The 19,172-nt window shown below is 39.0% G+C and overlaps 1 protein-coding gene across 4 annotated transcripts in view; it reads right to left on the minus strand.

Moving 5' to 3' along the window:
• Positions 1–2,203: 2,203 nt before the first annotated feature.
• The window catches only part of STX7 (syntaxin 7), a 35,053-nt gene continuing 18,084 nt past the window's right edge, over positions 2,204–19,172 (minus strand). For all 4 annotated transcript variants that reach the window (XM_075748112.1, XM_075748110.1, XM_075748111.1 and 1 more), the window contains exons 3-10: positions 14,002–14,071; positions 12,036–12,126; positions 10,300–10,437; positions 9,519–9,571; positions 8,681–8,771; positions 7,326–7,398; positions 6,275–6,357; positions 2,204–3,632 (exon numbers count right to left, since the gene is read on the minus strand). In XM_075748112.1, coding sequence (XP_075604227.1) covers positions 3,540–3,632; positions 6,275–6,357; positions 7,326–7,398; positions 8,681–8,771; positions 9,519–9,571; positions 10,300–10,437; positions 12,036–12,126; positions 14,002–14,071 — 692 coding nt within the window. In that variant the 3' untranslated portion in view covers positions 2,204–3,539. The remainder of the gene's footprint in view (positions 3,633–6,274; positions 6,358–7,325; positions 7,399–8,680; positions 8,772–9,518; positions 9,572–10,299; positions 10,438–12,035; positions 12,127–14,001; positions 14,072–19,172) is intronic.

Raw genomic sequence — 19,172 nt, forward strand, 5'->3', positions numbered from 1 at the left:
TGCCCCTGTGATTTTCAGCTCTTTGAAAAAGCAAGAGAGAACAGAAAAGCACCCCTGGTGTGTGGTGAAGATAACTACAAAGGAACTATTCTTCCCAGGTTCCTTCAGTAAAATGAAGGGTGCTTTGAATGTTTTGGCCTTGCTAATCTGACAGATATTGATGGATAATTTGGAACAGCCAAAATCTTTGTTCTAAAAACATTGACTCATACACGTTACATCCAGATGTTTTACTGGGTTCTTAATAGATATCAACTCTTTAAATACTTGGAAATTGCATTTTATACAGCGAAGTGTGCATGTATGCAGGGGAGAGAAAATACAGGAGAGGAGCTCCATTAAGAGCAGCTTAAAAAGGAGGATTTATGCCCCCCAACGTGGACACTCTAAATAGAAAAAAGCCCAACACTTTGTTTCTGCCTAATCAAGTTTGAAAATTAATAGCACCAAGATTCTTAATGAGCAATTAGGGCCTTGCAGGCTGCTCCCTCCAACAGGCACAGGAGTCAGTGTGTAAACACTCCAGTGCCGATTTCCCCACCACCCCCTGCCCCACGGCTGGGTAAGCAGCAGCCCAGCTGGAACCAGCCAGCCCCCAGCAGAGACATCCCCACGGCTTCTGACAGCTGGCCCTTCATCTCTTCCAGAGGTAAAGGGCTCCGGTGTCCCCCCTCCCCTGGGATTCAAGAAAGGAAGAAATCTTGCGTCTGAGAGGACGTTGGAGAGGGACCCCCACCCCATAAGCAGTTTTTATGAGTAGGAGATCACGAATGAAAGCAACCAATGCATGCAGCGTGGCACTCAGCAGCTCTCCTCCCTGACAGTGCCTGAACCACTACCACCTGGGAGCAGTTCAACAGATAAGGTGCACAAGTTAAAACAAAGAGCCGACTGCATGTGGGAAATAAAGACATACAAGAACAGAGGTAGCAAGTAGCAGCATGGGTTTGGGAAATGCGATGCTGTGCAACTCAGAATTTCTAAGTCACTTGAAATTGTTGCCCCAGCTTGATTCTCACCAGCTCCTGGTGGATGAACCTTTATATACTGGCTATTCTGCCTTACAGTTGCTGCTGGATAACCTCAATAATGAAAGTAGTCATCCCTTGATAAGGCAATCAGTAAATATACCATTTCATCCCAAGATGAAACTTGATAAGCCTTTTAGCAGAGAACCCTCCTAGCAGAAAAACAGACAAATTGCAATGTATATGAAATGTGACAAGTATTATGCATAGACCAAATTTCTGATCTGCCAGGAGTCAGACCTGAAGATCTGCTGTTGAAGTCCGGCTTTTCCTTCCCCAGCACATCAGTGGAATCACTCAGTCACTGACAGAAGTAGGTATGAGGTATTGCAATAAAGAAAATGATCTGGGCAAGTAGGATCAGGCCATTTCTCTGTGCCTGTTTGCAATAGTGTAAAGAGTTTGTTAACCATTAAGGTCAGGAAACTTCCAAAGTCATTTTTAGACAGTTCACTGGTGAGAAAGCTACTCAGCCAAAATGCTGACTGCTCCACTAGTTTAGACTAGTGTAGTCTGGAAACAAAAAAAGGCATTGGCATTACTAGTGCCAGCCTTACCATGGCTGGTAGGGGCCGAAAGCACGTCCGATGGTTATTTAACAAGTAAGGGTAATGGTGTCCCCGCCTCACTCACAGCACAAAGGCAGGCACAGGAGCACAGTAGCTGGGATCTCAACACAAGAGTCAATACTGCAACTTACACGAAAATTAAATTCCCCTTTCAATCTCAGAAATATTTTCCACGTTACAGAGAATGTAATCACGCAGTTTCACAGGACTTATTTTCCTTCCATTGCTTTTGAGAATCCAAATACGGCAACACAAGCCTCCTTTCTTGCACCGTGGATTCACATCCCTTAAAATCTTCATGCTATGCCAAAGCAGAGCAAGTAACAGCCCACCCTCAGCACCCACTGTCAGCAGCCACGCAGAGCAAAGCAGCCTTTCCTCCTGGGACTAGGCTCACGCGAGTGGGAATGCAAATCCAGGAGCATTTTCATTAACGATGAGAAGTGCAGCACAGGAACACAGGTCCCTCTGGGCTGATTAGCCAGCAGAGCTGAAGTTCTCTGGAGTTGTTCAGAAAAGTTTCAATCATGTACATAAAGGCAAAGACGACAGCTGCGCTTGTAAAGACAGATTCTGAAAAAAAAAAAAGTAACTACTAGAAAATCATACTCTTTAAAAGACCTTTATTTTGGTTGCACGGTTACAATTCTTAAGTCCATGTATGCTTAGAGTTAGATTGTTCCCAAATAACATTTCTTAGCTCACCATGTAAACAGTGCATTCTCTATCAGTCTAGTCCACAAGAACTTTATAAAATACAGATTATCGACCTTTTCATCTGTACACTTTTCAGATTAGTTCATCAAGATCAATTAAAAAGGCAAATAGATTAATTGGCAAAAAAGTGTTGTTACATTTTTAATACATTAGTACAAAATGGCACAAAAGGAAAAAGGTCATTTTAAAGGCTGCAAGCATCAAACATCTCAAACAGTTTGAATCAGTTCAACCGATTTCAACTTAATTTCAAATACCGCTGTTGAACTTGGAATTGAACTTGTAATCTGCTTTTCTTCAGCTGTAAGAAAGACCTCATGTACAACTTTGGAGCAGTTCATGGAAACCGAATCACAGCAGTTTCAGAACAGTGATATTCGAGTGCAGTTAAGAAGTTGGGAATTTCTATTCTTCCCAGCAAATCTAAGAACTCACAGACTAGAGCTTAATTTCATCTAGCCAAGCTCATTGATGCACACTTCGGATGCAGAGATACCAAACGTGTGCACATAAACCACCATATTTCTTAATGCAAGAACTGAAACAAAAAATCCACATCATTACATCATCCACCCTACCCACCTTTTCAGGAGGCTTCCAGGCATAACCATACTCAACCCCAGATACAGAGATATATGAAGCATCTAAAAGATTTCAGGCAAACTGAAGGCTTAATTCAAAGGCTTCAGTTATAAAAGAGAGATCACACCAACTTCAGCAACCTACATTTTATTTCTGAACCACCCATATCAAATAGGCAGGTGAGTGGGATGGAAGGGAAAGATATGGAAATACATTTCTAACTTAAAAATAAATTCTGAGATGTGAATTTGTTGCCGCAAGCAACAATTCAGGAGTTTGTTCTGGCAGCAACATTTAGCAATATCTCAAAAGATAATTATCCACTCCTTCAAAACAAATTATCAGGATTTTGATTAGCCCCCCTAAACCTTAACAGGTTTTTATGTTTAAGTTAACGGAACAGTTTATGATGTTGACTGTTTTTTCTTCCTGGTAAGACAGCAGTCACATCCAAGAGGGCAGGCAGTTATACTTACGGTAGTACTGAGAATGTTACTTCCCAGGTTAAAACAAAAAGTCTTATAAAAAAATAAGTGTGATGAAGTACAGAACCATTATTTTACTCAGCTTCACAATAAGCAAACCAGGACCAGGAATTTCCTTTCATAATTTAAATACCAATTGCAACATTTTCTCCAGAGGCTTATTTTACAGATAACCATATGATGATTCCAAGAAGCAATACGCCAACAGCAAGTACAATAACGAGGATGCACATCTTCTTTCGGGATTTTTGCTGCCAATAGAGAAAAAAAAACAAGTTGATTGGAAACTGCACCATCACATCAGAAGACTACTCAAATCAAATGCTTTTATGGTCCTACTGCTTGTGCAATCTAAATAATTGTGTCCTTGCTAACAGCAAGTCATATAAAGCTGTTCAAGGAAAAAAAAAAAAAAAGCGCTAATTTACCCATTACTTACTTTTATGGTTGTATTATTCAACAGAATTATTTCAATGGTATTTTCTGGCATACATAATAAACTAATGAAAGAGAATGCAGTAATGTAATGAATGTAGAACACTAGGGAAAATAAAATGTGAAAGAGCAAGTGACCATGTACAAAGGAAAATGGACAATCAATCTGCACAGTAGAGGAGGCAGAAATGGTCTGCTGGAAAAAAATATTTAAAGACTATTAATGTATATAGAGAAGGTGACGAAGGACTGCAATTTTAGACTTCTGGAAGACTGACTTTGCAGCTATTCAGAGTTATTTGAAAGTTGGTTTTGTGAAGTTTTTTAGGTATAACTTGCTCTTAAAAAAAAAAATAAAGAAAAAAAGAAAAAAAAAAGAGACCTGACTAGAGACCCAGTTCTACAGATGTCCCTAGAATAAAGCATGTGTAATTTATGAGCATGTCCAGAACTTTCACATCTCCCATACAGGTCTGTAACTTGAGATACCAGAACACCCAAGACTAGCAGCCATCTGTCATCCTTTATCTGAAGGATATGGAATCTGAAGGTTTCCTTCACAGCAGGAAAGGAAATTACCAGTGGGTTTCACAGGCTTTTGCTGATAGCCAAGGGATAATAACACTCAAATCTTGGGATTCTAGGCCACAGCTCCAGAAGAAAAGCCAGGCTTTGCTCTATTTGGCAGAGGTTCTTCTGCCTGGGTGTTTTTGTTTTTTCTCCCCTGCAGAACTACATCTGTGTCAGTTCTTCATTGGAGCTGCCAGTTCTCTGCACAGTACCACCCAGACTACCAGGTTTCTTAAATATTCTCTTCTAGTTTTACTATCTCACTGGCACTTCTCCCATCATCAGGCTAAGATTTCTTCATTTCATCATGTTACTTGCTAGAACTCAATCCATTTGCTAGATTACCTTCCTTCTTTTAAAAATCTGTGGCCAATTCTCTCCTTATACTCCCAGTCTCTTCCGTTTTTACCCTGGAGACCACCTCTTGCCAACACTGCAGTGAAGTCAAACATTTTCCCTGTAACACTACTTAAGCAAGGTAGTGGACTAAAGACATGGAGATCTTATTTCCTCATACACTTGACCATCATTTCTGCAAGTGCTGAAGCAGCAGTGGTAAAGGGGGAAAGAAGGGAGAGGAGCCTGGCTTTGCCCAAACAGCTCTGCTGTGTGAATGCACTCCACAGTGCAGATGAGTGGTGCAAACCTCATCTAACTACAAACAGGACTTGTGAGGGTACCAACCATGTGCAGCCTCGTCCGGCCAGCATGTGGGGGGGGTCAGGGCATACAGATACAACAGCTGCCAAGATTAAAGTAAGTCTGCTGAAAGTGGAAATGATTTTTCAGTGTCTTGGAACAAGGATGAGTTCTCAAGCAAAGGAAAGTTCAAATCTGAAGCAAACTGCACAATCCTCTCAAAAACAGGCCAACTCTGCCCAGTGTTTGGTCTCTGCTGCAAGACCCACTGAACAGAAGCTTGTCAAAAGTCTCTTCTGATCTCAAAGGAAGGCTATTCATATTCATCCTTTCCTCCTCAAGATAAAGCACAAAGTTTTTCATTTTAAATTTCAACCAGAACACTAACACCTTCCACTGAAAATTTTGGCTGCTACTACTTTTTTTTTCCCTGAACTTTGTCAGTATCAAAATAGGAGCCATCAACCCTACTTAATGTGCCACCTAGAATACAGTTCAAGGATGCATCCACCCTCTTCCCTCTCCCTGAAATCAGCAGGCAATCCTTCAGACATTTTGTCATTGATTTACTGTCCTGGCTACTACTAACACACATAAGAGGATTAAAAAAAAAAAAAAGTCTAAGGACTAACTCTGCCTTAAGAGGGAAGATTTATTACTAATAGGATTATTTCTAATAAGTTCAAAAAATGTTAGAAAGAAGTGGCATTTAAAGGTATTTAAAAGGCTCTTTAAAAAAATTGAGAGTTTGAAATATTTTTAACATCAGGGTAGCAATTAACAGAAGCTGGATATATACAGCTTTAAGAAGATTTTAGACAGCAAAAATTGGTGCCAACTGGCAGCATCTTCAGAAGACTTCCCTGTATATCTTCCCTACTCCTCCAGTGATCTTTAGAGGCTAGCTCTCCATACACAGGAACTTTTTACTTCTTGAGCTGTAAAAGGAGGAGTTTGTTTGTTCAGGGTTTTTTTTTTGGTGTTTTGTTTTGTTTTTTAAATAAAGGTATAACTCCAGGTGCTCTGAAACAGCCTGGCTAATTTTACAGGAAACCCAAAGTTTTCAGAGGTCACCGACTTTTGTTGTATTGTGATCTAGAAATACCATTGCAGTCTAACATAAATGTTTAAATAAGTCTCCAAGCCTTGAGGAAACTGATAAGCAAAATCTGAACTGTGTAAGAAAGTAGAAGTCAGGACTAGTGAGTAAGGCCTGTTACGCACAACCGGCAGTCAGCATTGACGTTACCTGGTAGTTTGCTGCTCTTGACAGCTGTTGGTTTGCTTGCTGCACATGTACATCTGCATTTTCCACGTTGGCTTCTATGCTGTCTTTATTTTAAAAGGAAATATTTCAAATTTTGGTTAGTCATAACCCAGCCAAAGGTTTAGAATACTGAAATACACTTGAGAGCATATGTAATAGCTGCCCCCCAACTGCTGGTGTTTTCATCAATACCCAAAGTTTTATACCTTGCATTATGGAAATTTGACCCATCCTATATTTATCCCTGAGTTAATTTCTGAACCGCCCGGGCAACGAGTGCCTGAATCCATGCCAGTAACAGTTCCCCTGCTTTAGAAGCAGGGCTGACCCTTAGATACCAACTGGGGTAGAGAGTTTCAGTACTTTTCCTTTTTTTTTTTTTTAAACCTTTACTTGTTCTCCAACTTGCTACTGACTACTCTCTGCTCAGATTAAAAAAGTCTTAAGGACTATGAAATCAGAGGGAACAGACACACAAAACACCCCAAGAGGCATGACCAGTCGAGTATTCTATCATACTGACACAGATTTATTTTTTTCTTCCTGGAAAAACAAGAACACATTATGGGCTAAGGCGATAGAAAAAGCCCTGCAAATGTATGCTGGACAGCATGGCTCAGCAGCAGACTCAGAAAATGTATTTTCCAATCACATTTCATTAAAAGAATAAATCTGTTTGCATGGAGGGTAAAGCAGGAACCTTTGCTGAATCTGCACACTTATATCACTGGTCAATACAGTAAAACTCCTCACATGAACTCCAATTTTATGTACAAACAATTCAAAAAACCACTTTTAAAGACATTTTGTACACATTTAAAACTATATAACGTTTTAAACTACATTTTAAACACATTTTCTTAATGTATTTCCAGTCTCCTCAGCCAATCTACCCATTATTAGGTTGCACCTGATTTGCTTTAGCATTGATATTCTCATTAGAGGAATTTTTCCAGCAAAAGGAAGTTCTACATTGCTGATCTGCAGAGACACAGAATAAAAGATTTTCAGAGAATATTCGAATTGGACTTACCTATCACATCACCTTGTTCATGAATCATCATTCCTAGATCTTTAAAAATTTCATTGATGTCCATAATATCTGCCTGCAAGAAAACAATCATCACATTAATTGACATAACATTCTATCATCTCTGTACATTTAGAGACAAATACTGCTCCATGATCCTTTACATTACAGGATAAAAAACCTTAATACGTTTATTTGGAAGGCTTTTTTGGTACTACAAGACAGAGTTTATTATAATAAAACTAACTGAAGATGAGTATGTGCAGAAAGTACACTTCACATCACAAACAGGATCTCTCATTGCTGAGGTTTTGTCTACACACTTGTATCAGTCTAACTGAAGGGAAAGGCTCATGCCAACTTTGCTTAAAAACTATCTGTTTAAGCCAAATTAATAAAAGCATGTACAGAAAGTATTTTGCGTTAGTTTTAGCACGTCTATTAAATGAAACACATGCAAATTTAATAAGCAGCACAGTTTACAGAAATTACCTCTATAATATGACCAGGCCATTGCACCTATATTACATTATCCTATTACCATCTGGTTATGATGAAGTGATAGATGCCAGATTACCACTGTGTATATGGTCTCTTCTTCACTAATGACTGACACGTTTAGTTCACTGTATGTTAATATATGGGTGGCAAGAGAGAGATTATTGAAAAATGTATACATAGAATGGATTTTGCCACATGCATCAGCAAGACTTCCTGACAAACTCCAGTTCCAGCATCCTTCTTGTTGATGGCAGAGATATGGATTCCAGACTGGCTGGAAAAATTAATTTTGTCTTCACAGAAGTCTATTGATGTCAGTATTTCATCACACATGACAACCTGTGTAGTTTACATCTTGTTTTAAAATGTTTTAACTTTTGACAAGCCCTTAATTATAAAAATTTGAAGGAAACAGAGTATCTCTGTATTTTCAGAAGTGTTCAAAATGAATGCTTCCAAAATGAAGATGTTGAACAATACATTAGGAGTACGTGGGAGGAAAGATATAATTTTGCTTCATTTATAGTCACTATTAAAAAAGGTGCTATAATATGATGACTATGTTGGAAAAAAGGGATATGTATTTTTTTCTTGCAATCACATGAGCACTCTCTTATTCCATAACTGAACTACTGAAGTCAAACACAGTATCAAAAGATGGCTTTCATACAGAAGATTTCTAATGCACATTTCACATCTAATGGCAATATTTGTAGTTTTGAAGGAAAAAAACACACCCACAAACAAACCCTAACCCCTCAAGATTAATGTCTGCAATTAATTCTCATGCCACTATACAATGTTTTTTCTTTGGAAACATTAAAAGCACATTGCGCTGTAAAACCACTTGTACTTACCTCAAGCTGCCTAATGGAAGATTCTCTCTCCTCAATAAGACGGAGGTCATCTTCTGTAATTTCGTCATCTTGCACTTGTGCTTGCGGTTGACTACCAAACAAACAAACAAAAAGCCACCCAGAATTGAACAGGCATGATGAGAAACAACTCAGAAGACTAAAACGGCAGTTAAATACATAGCACATACTTTACATTATCAGTTAATAAAATGCAGGTTTTTGCCTTTGGCTGTCTAGCTAACAGTAAAGGTCACACCTCTGGTCTAGGAAGCTGCTGCTGAGCAAAGTTACACATAGCATTGAGCTAGCTGATTGGAAATTCCAAGTATGAATACAACGGCAAAGTTTTTTCCGAATTATAAACTGCAAAGTTTATATCCATCTGAGGCAAAAGCAAGCTAGCCAACAAAACAGAATCCGAGACTGAGAAGCAGTTCATGGAGAGTACGAAAGCAATGGAAGATCCCAGTAAACACTGGACCCTTATCACAACTTAAGTTTTACTCTATTCACAGGTTGGACTCTGCTTACCTGAGTTTGGGTCTCAGAAAGCCCAAACACAGACTTAGAGCAGCTTAAGGAGATGACTAAAGCTGAAGTATGGGGGAAAAAAGGGGGACATGATGCAAAGTGCTTCTTTTTCTTCCCACCTATCCCACAAAAGCTTCTTCTCTAAACTTGCCCTATGGAAGAAAGCCTAACTGAACCACCTATCCCAACTCCCTCCAGAAAAAGGCAATTGATCAGAAAAAAAAAAAAAAAAAATTGGCAGCTGGCTTATCTACAGGACATTTATTATTCTGAACTAGGTTAAGACTTATTAACAAATTCAACCTACCTGTCCCAAGAGACAAGTGTTCCTTCTTTGTAGCTATCTTCAGGAGCACCACCCTACATGATCAGTGTTTAAAAATATAAATAAAACATTATGGCCCTGAAAGGCCAGCATTTCTATGATGAGTCAATATTACAAGGTTTATAGTAAGTCAACTTCAAACTGAAACATGATTTAACACGTTCTCATTTTGATTTTGCTTTATGCATGCATAAAGCTGAAACACAAGCAAAAACATTCAGCTCAGTAACTGCCTGCTAAAATTTACAAGTATAGCAATGCGTATTTGGCAGAGTGAAAAGGCAAAACTGATATGCTGACAAAGAAAAGCTCAACATCTCAAGCTCCTCAGCACTTCTCCACTTTAATACTACATAGAAGTCTGGCAAGTGATTCTTCCCTGTAGGAATAATTTGTTGATACCTAAAGGTCCAGCTAAAGCACTTCAAAATCTACTAAAAATTGCTTTTGCAAGATTACAGCATGAACCCAGGGGCAGTTCATGCCTTTGTGTGACAAAGGCAAGGAAGAAGTAACAGTTCTTGCAGGGTGTTATTACAACTTAATTCAGCCTTTACTATAAAATGAACTGTGTAATTCAGCTATGCATAAAAGTGAGTAAAGAAAGGTTATAATTATATACTTATAATCACATAGCACGCATTCTGCAGTATTTGCAGTCAGAGATAAGCTTTTGTAAGTAACATTGTGGAGGCAAGTTTGACATCGAACACCACCAACACCACTGTGAACAGGGCATAATGGCACATTTTCCGATACTTACAGATACCCTTGAGCTGGCTCTTACTCTGGCTACAAAGTCTTTTTCTTTCTCTGCAGCTTGCCTTTGGAGTCTTTGGAAATTTGTTAGTGCTGTGGTGAACTCCCCCACAAGACGGTCTTTCTGTATTTTTCTTTGACGCTATAGGAGAAAGAGTTTTACCAAGTCAAATAAGCTCTGGCTTTTCAAGGCTCTGCCATTTCCAGGCTGCTCAATGCTAAGGCATATACTCATTTTTTTTCTAAATAGGTGTAAGGGAAGGCTGTCTACAAAACCATTTGCAACTGCATGGAAAAATCTTCCTTCCCTCTGGGATCACATAAGTCTGCACAATTCAAGGAGGAAACCAACGTATTTATTTTCATTTAACAGCTGGAAATGAGAAATGGGCAGGGACAAGAAAGCCTCTACCATCCTTATTATCTGTTGATTATAAAACCTAATGTTTAAGTATTTTGATACCATGAATGCTAAAATATGCAGAGGTGACTGTATGGGGAAGGAAGGATACAGAAAAGAAAGAACAGGGCACTTCACATGTATTTTACATAAATGCTGGAAATACATATTGAACTGCATCCAGAAGTGGGTTCACATCCTTCCTTAAGTGCTAAAGAACTGCTTCAAAAATACCTGTTCTAACCTTTCTGGCTTTTTTCTTAAGATATAGGGGAGGGAAGAGGAATACTGGGCACTCAGGAAAGCCTCCACCATATTTCCCTAAATGTATACATCAACCTTTCTTTCCAAATTTCTGAGAGGGTATAATTTGCCATTCATCAATCTGTTATTTATGCATTTCATTGGGAGGTAGCTTTGATGAGGATGCTCATGATAAAAGGGGTAAAATTAAACAGTAAAACACCTCACTGCCAAGACCAAGTTTTAACACCTCTATTAGAAGTTTACAACTTGACTGGATGAGCACATGTGGATCATAGCATGCATTTGAATTCAGTGTTTCAGGACAATTCATTTTCCTAAAGGCTCCTTGGTGACCAACCACAGACCAGGCAAGTTGTTTGAGTGACAATAACCTGAATTCACATTTTCAGGGATCCTGTTGCTCTTCCCTTATTTAAGTGACAGATTTCACTAGAATAAGAAACCATAAGATAGGAGTGTGCTAATGTCAACAGGCACTTCACATGTTACCTCCTGCTGAGATTTTACACAAACCTGGGAAAGAAGCAGTTTAAAGACTGCACAGGTTGTTTTAGTAACAGGTCCTGTCCCCACTCCTCTTAAGAAAGGAAAACCTGTGGACAAGACATAGCACGTGTGCTGATCTGAGTGATGTAGAACAGGCCTACTGTGCGTAATCAAATTATTCGGAGTGGATGAACAGGTCTGGCCACCTGACCTGCAAGCAGTTTTGGCACACAATTCCTTGACCCTGGAAGCAGTGAGAGTGCCTGTGGAGTCAGACGTATCATCACTGCAATGGATTACAAAGTGCCCAGCTACCTGAAATCACAGGCACAGCCCACTGTCTTGATTCCTACCATTTCAGTCAAACTACCTCATTCCTGATACATAAAAACAACTTTGGAACAAGTCTGGGCTGCAACAAAATATTCTCATGTAGTAAGTGTCCCTGTTGTGCAAATGTGTTAACTAAACAGCGCTTTGAAAGCCTGGCGAGGAGTACAAAATTGGGCATGCAGAACTGAAGTCACTCAAGCACTCTACATGAGCCAACATGATAGTCAAACAAGACATGCTCTTTGGTTTTATACCTGTTCACTTGTTGCTGGCAAAGATCCAAACTCTTTAATGTATTTGTCAGTTTCTTTGGCGAGCTGGTTGGTGTATTGCTGCTTCTGTTGCCTAAAACCAAAAGCAAAGGTTTGTTAGAGACCATTGGCTTACTTTGTTTGAATTTCACTGATTCTCAGAAAAGCAGCAGTACTAAATGCTTCTCTGAAGTGCACAAAGCCATCTTTATTCTGTTCCTCATTGTAAAGGCGTGACACCATAGATTCCAGGCAGGACAGATGCTCAAGGTGTGTGCTCCTCAGTGTGACAGCATCTCATTACTCACCTTTTTTTCCCTTCTATTTTCCTAACACACAGCAATAGCTTTCTAGTTATTATGAATATCTAAACATGCTTTTCAAAGTCCTTTTGAGGCTATCGATAGTTAGAAACATCTGGTCATTTCTGAGTTCAGAATAACTGTAGAAAAGACCAAGTCTTTTCTCTGTGGAAGAACATACTATGGCTTGAATATAATTCCAATACCACAGTTCATGAAAGGTCAATTCCTGACAGTTACTGGGACACTTATCCAAAGAGATCTATATTCTCCCATGATACAATAGCTGCAAAGTTAGCTGAAAACATCATTATTTACGAATAGCTTTAACAGTGCTTAAAAAAAAGCCTCTTCTTCAACAGCATTGCTATTTTTGGTTTTACGTCTCTTTGCTTCCAATATTATCACATACTCCTTTACCAATTTTCATACATTTTTCCTGGAGCAACTAAAACTCTTTGCCTGCTTTTGTATCTTCTCCCCAGTGTATATAAAAAGGTTTTATCTGGGAAGCTATTAGCAAACAATCAACATCAATATTTAAAATAGTCAAATAACTTTTCAGATACATACCAACATGACAGGAAGGGCCAAACATTCAGACAAGTGAAAAAGGGACAGATGAAAACTCAAGGAAGTTTACCATATATATTACCTCCAGAAAGGGACTGGAACATCAGTTCACAGCAGTTTCTACCCAGTTTAGTTGCGAATTTATGCCTAGATCCTGTCTGGTTATTGCATAAACTGTGTATGTTGATCTTCACTTATTCACAGTCTTCAGTAGGACAACCACTGTGGATTGTACCTGGCTAACGTTATGGGCCCTGAACTCGGGTTTTTATAAAGCAATACAAAATGAATGTGATGCCTTTGGTCCAACACACACCTCCTCCCCCTCCTGCTCAATAGCCACAGCGCAGCATTAACTACACTGAAGGCTGCCAACTTTCTCACCCACAGGGTTAGCACAACACGTCGCCTGCATGCATTTATGATGCCGAGATTAATGTGCTAAAGGAGTTTAATGGAAAAAAACATACTGGTTCATTAGACTGTGCAGAGAAGTGGAGAGCAGCTGACTGTCTCTGCTAGTGGCATATTAATGAAAGTCCACCTTCAGGTGACTGAACCACAGCACATCTGCCTTGGAGCCTTATTCACTTCTGCTAGTCTAGTATTTCTGGTACATGTTTATTCTATAATGTCATCCCTTACTGTTGCTTTCATCGCTAAGATGACATTCCTCTCTCTGCCCCAGTATCACATCTCACAAAACCCAATATATTCATTACCTTGTGAAACTCACACAGATAGATTTGAAGAGTTGACTGGCATAGAAGGGTGCGGGTGTTTGTTTTTAAAAATGTGACATTGCTTTTTGTTCCAGCCCCTTTCTGTTTGCTGGCATACAGCATAGGTTTTATAGATGTATGGATGCTGCAGGCAATGTAAATGGGCAAACCAGCTGACTCTACTTTGCAAAGACTATCCAAGATTAATTTTAAAAAGGGGATCGCAGCATTTAAATTTCAAGCATATCTCTATACTCGCCTTTCTCAATGAGATCAAGCACTCTGCCTAACAAAAAACCACCTCATCATCTACCAGGAGATTGTTTACAATGCAATGAAATGAAACGAAACATTTTCATGTGAAGTACTCACAGCTGTTGCCTCAACTCAGGCGTATCTTGTGGTGTTCCAAGCTGATGTAGTATTCTTTGTATTTCAGCAGCTGTTTGTGAAGACGAAGAGAAATTTTAATGGGGCACAGGGGCACAGACAATTCCCACTTAACTTTATGCATTTTTGCTTGACAATTCTAAAGCCATAAAAGTTGACAGAAACTGATACTCAAGACTTTTTCAACCCACTACAAAGACTCTGCTTAAGAAGTCCCAGAACAACTAGTGATGTTTTTTTGCCAACTCAAAGACAATGCCCAAGGTTTCTTATAAAGCATGAGAATGTATTAAAGTGTTTAGGTAGAAACACGCCATTTAAAAATCAGTTAATAGTTTCACTATAATAAGTATACATCAGGCCTTTTAATATTAATTTTTTAAAATAAGCAGCACAATTCTTTTCTAGCTTAATTGTATTTTATGCATGTCATTTTGGAAAGCCATATGAACAACTGCCATGACATTATCATACACAAATATTTCAGAACCAGTACATTGATAAGAGACAACAACAAAGCATTCATGGGCTTACAGTACACCAAAAAAAAAAAAGTCACCAGGTGTCCAGGTTTAAATTGTAATTTTGAGATCTTTACATTTTTAAAATGTGGCATGCAAACCACCAGTAATTTTTAAGTGTATTTCATAAACTATATTAGTTTTGAACGGCAAAAAGTGACACATCATCTGAGCCTTATTTTCAGCATAATATATTTTGCTGTCACATGAAAAAGCAAGGAGAAAAACGGACAGACACTTTAAGGACATGCAGTTTATCACACTACAAAACTAATATCCTCAACATGCTTTATCTCAGCTTAACACCCTCACATCTTCTAAAATGAAAGAATACATAAGAAAAATAACTTATTTTTGCTTGATCTCAGCTAGGAGTAGACTTGTCTTCTCTGTATTTCTGTGTCCCTCTCAAGACAGATTGGTGTATCACACAGTCAGCAGAAAACATGACGGTACAATAGCACATGGAATCCTCACTTGACTAGCACGCTATTTTTTTCCCTAAATACAGTTAAAATTGCAGTAAAAGGCATCTCTAAGTAATGAAGAAAACCATTAAAAAAAGAGGTTTTTTTCCATCTACCGTGGAAGAGATCTGTAACAGACACAACTTCAGTTACAAGCAGAAAGTTACCTGTGACTTACATTAAGCAGTTAGATAAAACTGGAATTCCTTAGAACATTTTTAGTAATAATATTAATTCTAATCTTTGTTCCATAACAAGTCTCCAGTAAATTAAATCATATTGGATTTTCCACACTGCTTTAGATAACATGTCTATGACTGCTGTAGCCATTTCTCTCTGTGCACACCCAGGTAATGAAGATATCAAAAAAAGGGGAAAGTTAGTCCCCAAAGTTTGCATGAGGTGAAAATCAAATACCTCAAGGCAGAAGTCCTTGGGGGAATTCAGTGGACATGAGCTACTAAAAAATTGGGGAACAGCACTGTAAGATTAGTTTCACACAGCTTTTATTTTAATTGAGCTGAAAAGCAGCAAAACATAAGTGAAAATTGTAGAATTTTTTCTACAGTCACCACCTGCCGTCGAGCCCGGCGGGGGCCTCCTGCCTGTGGGATGGGATGGGATGGGATGGGATGGGATGGGATGGGATGGGATGGGGGTCCTCCCTCCCTGCTGCTCCTCGGCAGCTGGAGCTGGTCACACCTACCGGTAAATACTGCCTGGGGGTAATTAAGCCTTTTTTTTATCTTCAGTGTAACGCATTGTTTTAAAACAAACAAACAAACAGGTAACTGGCCTGTGTTCTCTTCAACAGTGTGAAGTTTTAATATCTATAAAACTGAACACAAACGATCCTTTATTTGTTCCAAGGCACTCTCACATCTGATTCATGAGCCAAGGTGCTCATGTATTCTGTATGTTCTTTTACAGTGAGAACAAATAAAAAACCAAACCCAAAACAAACTGCAAGCACTCTTGTTAACAGCTGTTTTGCAGACAGAAAAAATACTGATGTGTCCTACCGCCACCTAGAGATGCATTATTTAACTGCAAATAAAGAAAATCCAGGTTTGTGTTTTAAATAAAGGCTCTCACTTGAAAAATGCTCTGGAACAAAGCCTATACTTAAAATATTTGCATTCGAAGTTAGTTAGATATCTTTCCTACTTCTAAAACTGAATACGAGTAGATAATTGAGAGGAAATTAAAAGGCAGCACTGCATAGCTGGTCAGCTATACAATTCCAGGCAGAGGGAAGTTCATTCCAGTTCAGATCTTGTGATTCAAGAATTCAGCACAAAATTAAAACACATTTTACCAAGAAGTCTGTAAGTATTTATCAAAATAGCAAAGTGCTAAAAGGTTTTCAAACCTCAAGGGGAAAAAAATAAGATATACTAAAAAACCGAAGAACTGAACTGACACCAATTAGTCTGGGCTTCCCATAATTTAGCATTTTCCACCTTAACCTTTCACAATAAGGGTATTATTCAGAAAAAAAAAAAACTCCACAGCATTTCTCTTTTCAATTTTTTGTTCATATGAAGTATGCTGCATTGAATTCAAGTAAGCAAACAGAAAAAAGGTGGAGCAGTAAAAGTAAATTGTGGCCAATATTCTCCAACAGCACTCCTGAAGAATGAAAAATTCACTTCATGAAAAAGCCAAAAGCAAGTTAGTAGGACCAGTATAACACAGGAAGCAGAGAAGCTGGCCTTCACAAAAATCTTAATTTACAGTACATACCTGCATGTTGATGAGTTAAAGAAATCCATCCTTTGTAGTCCATATAAATATAAACATGCTAGAGTGTATACAGGCTAAAAAATACATTTCTTATGTAGTCTTACAATTCTTTGGGGTTGTCTTGGGGTTTTCTTATAGATTTCTTACTGTAGTTACTACTAATTCAAACATTTGATATGGTATTATACATATAATCACAAAACCACCCAAACACCAGACATTTGTCTACACTCATGAACTCGTACAGCTTTACTGATAAAACAAACTTTAAAAGAAGCTTTAGGACATTACCACCTGGATCACAGAGGTGAAATGTCTTGTTCCCTCACATGTACACACAGAGATCTTACAGAATTTGATTCAAAGCACAAACTGGCTTTGAAATTTCTTAGATAGAAGTCACTATCCCTTCCTTTCCTCAAGGGAAAAATAGGGTAGCCCTAGCCTCTCCTCCTGAAGGTTAGACTGTAGAAACGTCTCTGCTGGCTCCTTTCTCTGCCCTATTTGGAAAACAAGCAGAGAGAAGGTCTTAGCACTGAAAATGGAGAGCAAAACTGTTGGACACCTGGGATTACTTTTCATAAAACAGAGGTCCTTAAGTTCTCAGCTTTGCTGCTGATGGCGATATTTAAAATGGTACTGCCTCCTTCACTTAATCAGCTTTTACCTCTGTGCAGGGACTTCAGGCTGGCACATCAAGGCACCTGGCAGCTGCTTTGGTGCCTCTCAATCCATCAGTAATGCTCAAGTGTCCCGGAGAGCTTAGGCCCAACTCACGAAGTCCTAGCACTGCACTGTAAACATACTGGTAATGGCCAGGGACCAAAGATCAGAGCACAGTTTTCACGGGTTCCTAGGTTACCTCACCCTTTATGGTTTTACTTTCTCCACTTCCCGATTCTTCCAACTTCCCAAGGAGCTCTGAAAGACAGGAGTAATATGACTACCAGAGGTCGCCCCTGTCCTTCTGGGCATTACCAATCCTGTAACCGAGCCTGACTGGATCTTGTGAGTGATTTTAATCCATTTTAGTGCAAAGTCTGACACTTTAGCTCAGGTTCCTTGGGTACATACAGCTAGCTGCTGAACTATGCTCTGAAGCTGCAGAATGGCACACACTGTGTGCACACAGGCATTCTTCACCAAAGTCACCAGGAGATGGCAACAGTCCCCATCAGAGGCGTGCTAACTCCTGCAGCCACTTCTACACTGAAGATCAGGGTAGATGTTTGCATATAATGGAGATCAACAGCTCTTTCAATGCTCACATGGCAACCCTGCAGGAGCAGCACCTTGCCAGCTGTGGGCTGGCAATGAGCCACTGCACAAGGCAAGTCCCCCTTGGGAACTGTGCAGTGCGGGAAACAGGGTGCATGATGCCACACAAGCAAAAATGCATTTTCTTCAAGCAACTGCTGTCTCAAATGCAAAAGAAAAAAATCTCACTTTTTCCACCTGAAAATGAGTCTTGTATGACAAAGAAGCAATAACATATTAGTAAGAAGACTTTTCACTTGTCTTTGTGGCATTCCTCATCTAAATCTCATAATACATAACTATTAGCTGATGAAAGCTACTCAGCTACTCTCAGACTGGTCACATGCTCAGGAACAGGTCAGACATGGTTAATGATGAGCCAGAGAAACACTTAAGACCTAACCTGAATTCCTACAGAGAAAATTATTTAAGAGTCAACTCATGTTTACTTTTACTAAGCCAAACAGTGGTTCCATTTCTAGTCAGTGGAAGCTCTCCCTCTAGTTAAAGAGAACAAAAAAAAAAGTAGAACAGAAAAAAATATTAATACTGTCTCATACAAAAGGCCTCCTTTTCTCTACATGAGTTACAGGAGTAGTGAGATTTACAGTGGAAATATTTACATTTTTTTTAACAGGTAGGAGTATTTGAGAAACATGTTCCTGCCAGATCTGCAATAAATATGTTTTTATCTATGAAAAAAATACTATTTCACATACTATACTATCCTTGCTTAACAGCTGGCTTTTAGTTGGCTAGGAAAGAAGAAAGTTTCATCTCCTTTATCCTCATCTTCCCTTGTTTTTCAGCCACCTCTGCAAAGCTGCTCCATTACCACAAGTAAATCCATGTTGACATAACTGCTGGTTCTGCTCCTTGAACATGAAAGTGTTTAAGATCACACAGGAAGTTTCAAATTAAAACAGAGATATAAATAAAGAAATTAATACAATGAAGAGCAACATGTAAACAACTTCTTGCCTCTAAGAACACAGGAGCAACAAAGTTACCCCCAACTGAGAATTAGTAATCACCATACAGGCTGTAACACCATAGTATTGTTGCAGAAGGTAAAAAAAACCCCAACCCCCAAACCCTTGAGTAAAATCCTAATGTTTGAAAGGCAAAGAACTAACTAAGAGGAGGGAAATAAAAGAGCGGA

This window comes from Balearica regulorum, chromosome 3, assembly GCF_011004875.1.
Source record: "Balearica regulorum gibbericeps isolate bBalReg1 chromosome 3, bBalReg1.pri, whole genome shotgun sequence".
In the NCBI taxonomy this organism is placed as follows: Eukaryota; Metazoa; Chordata; class Aves; order Gruiformes; family Gruidae; genus Balearica; species Balearica regulorum.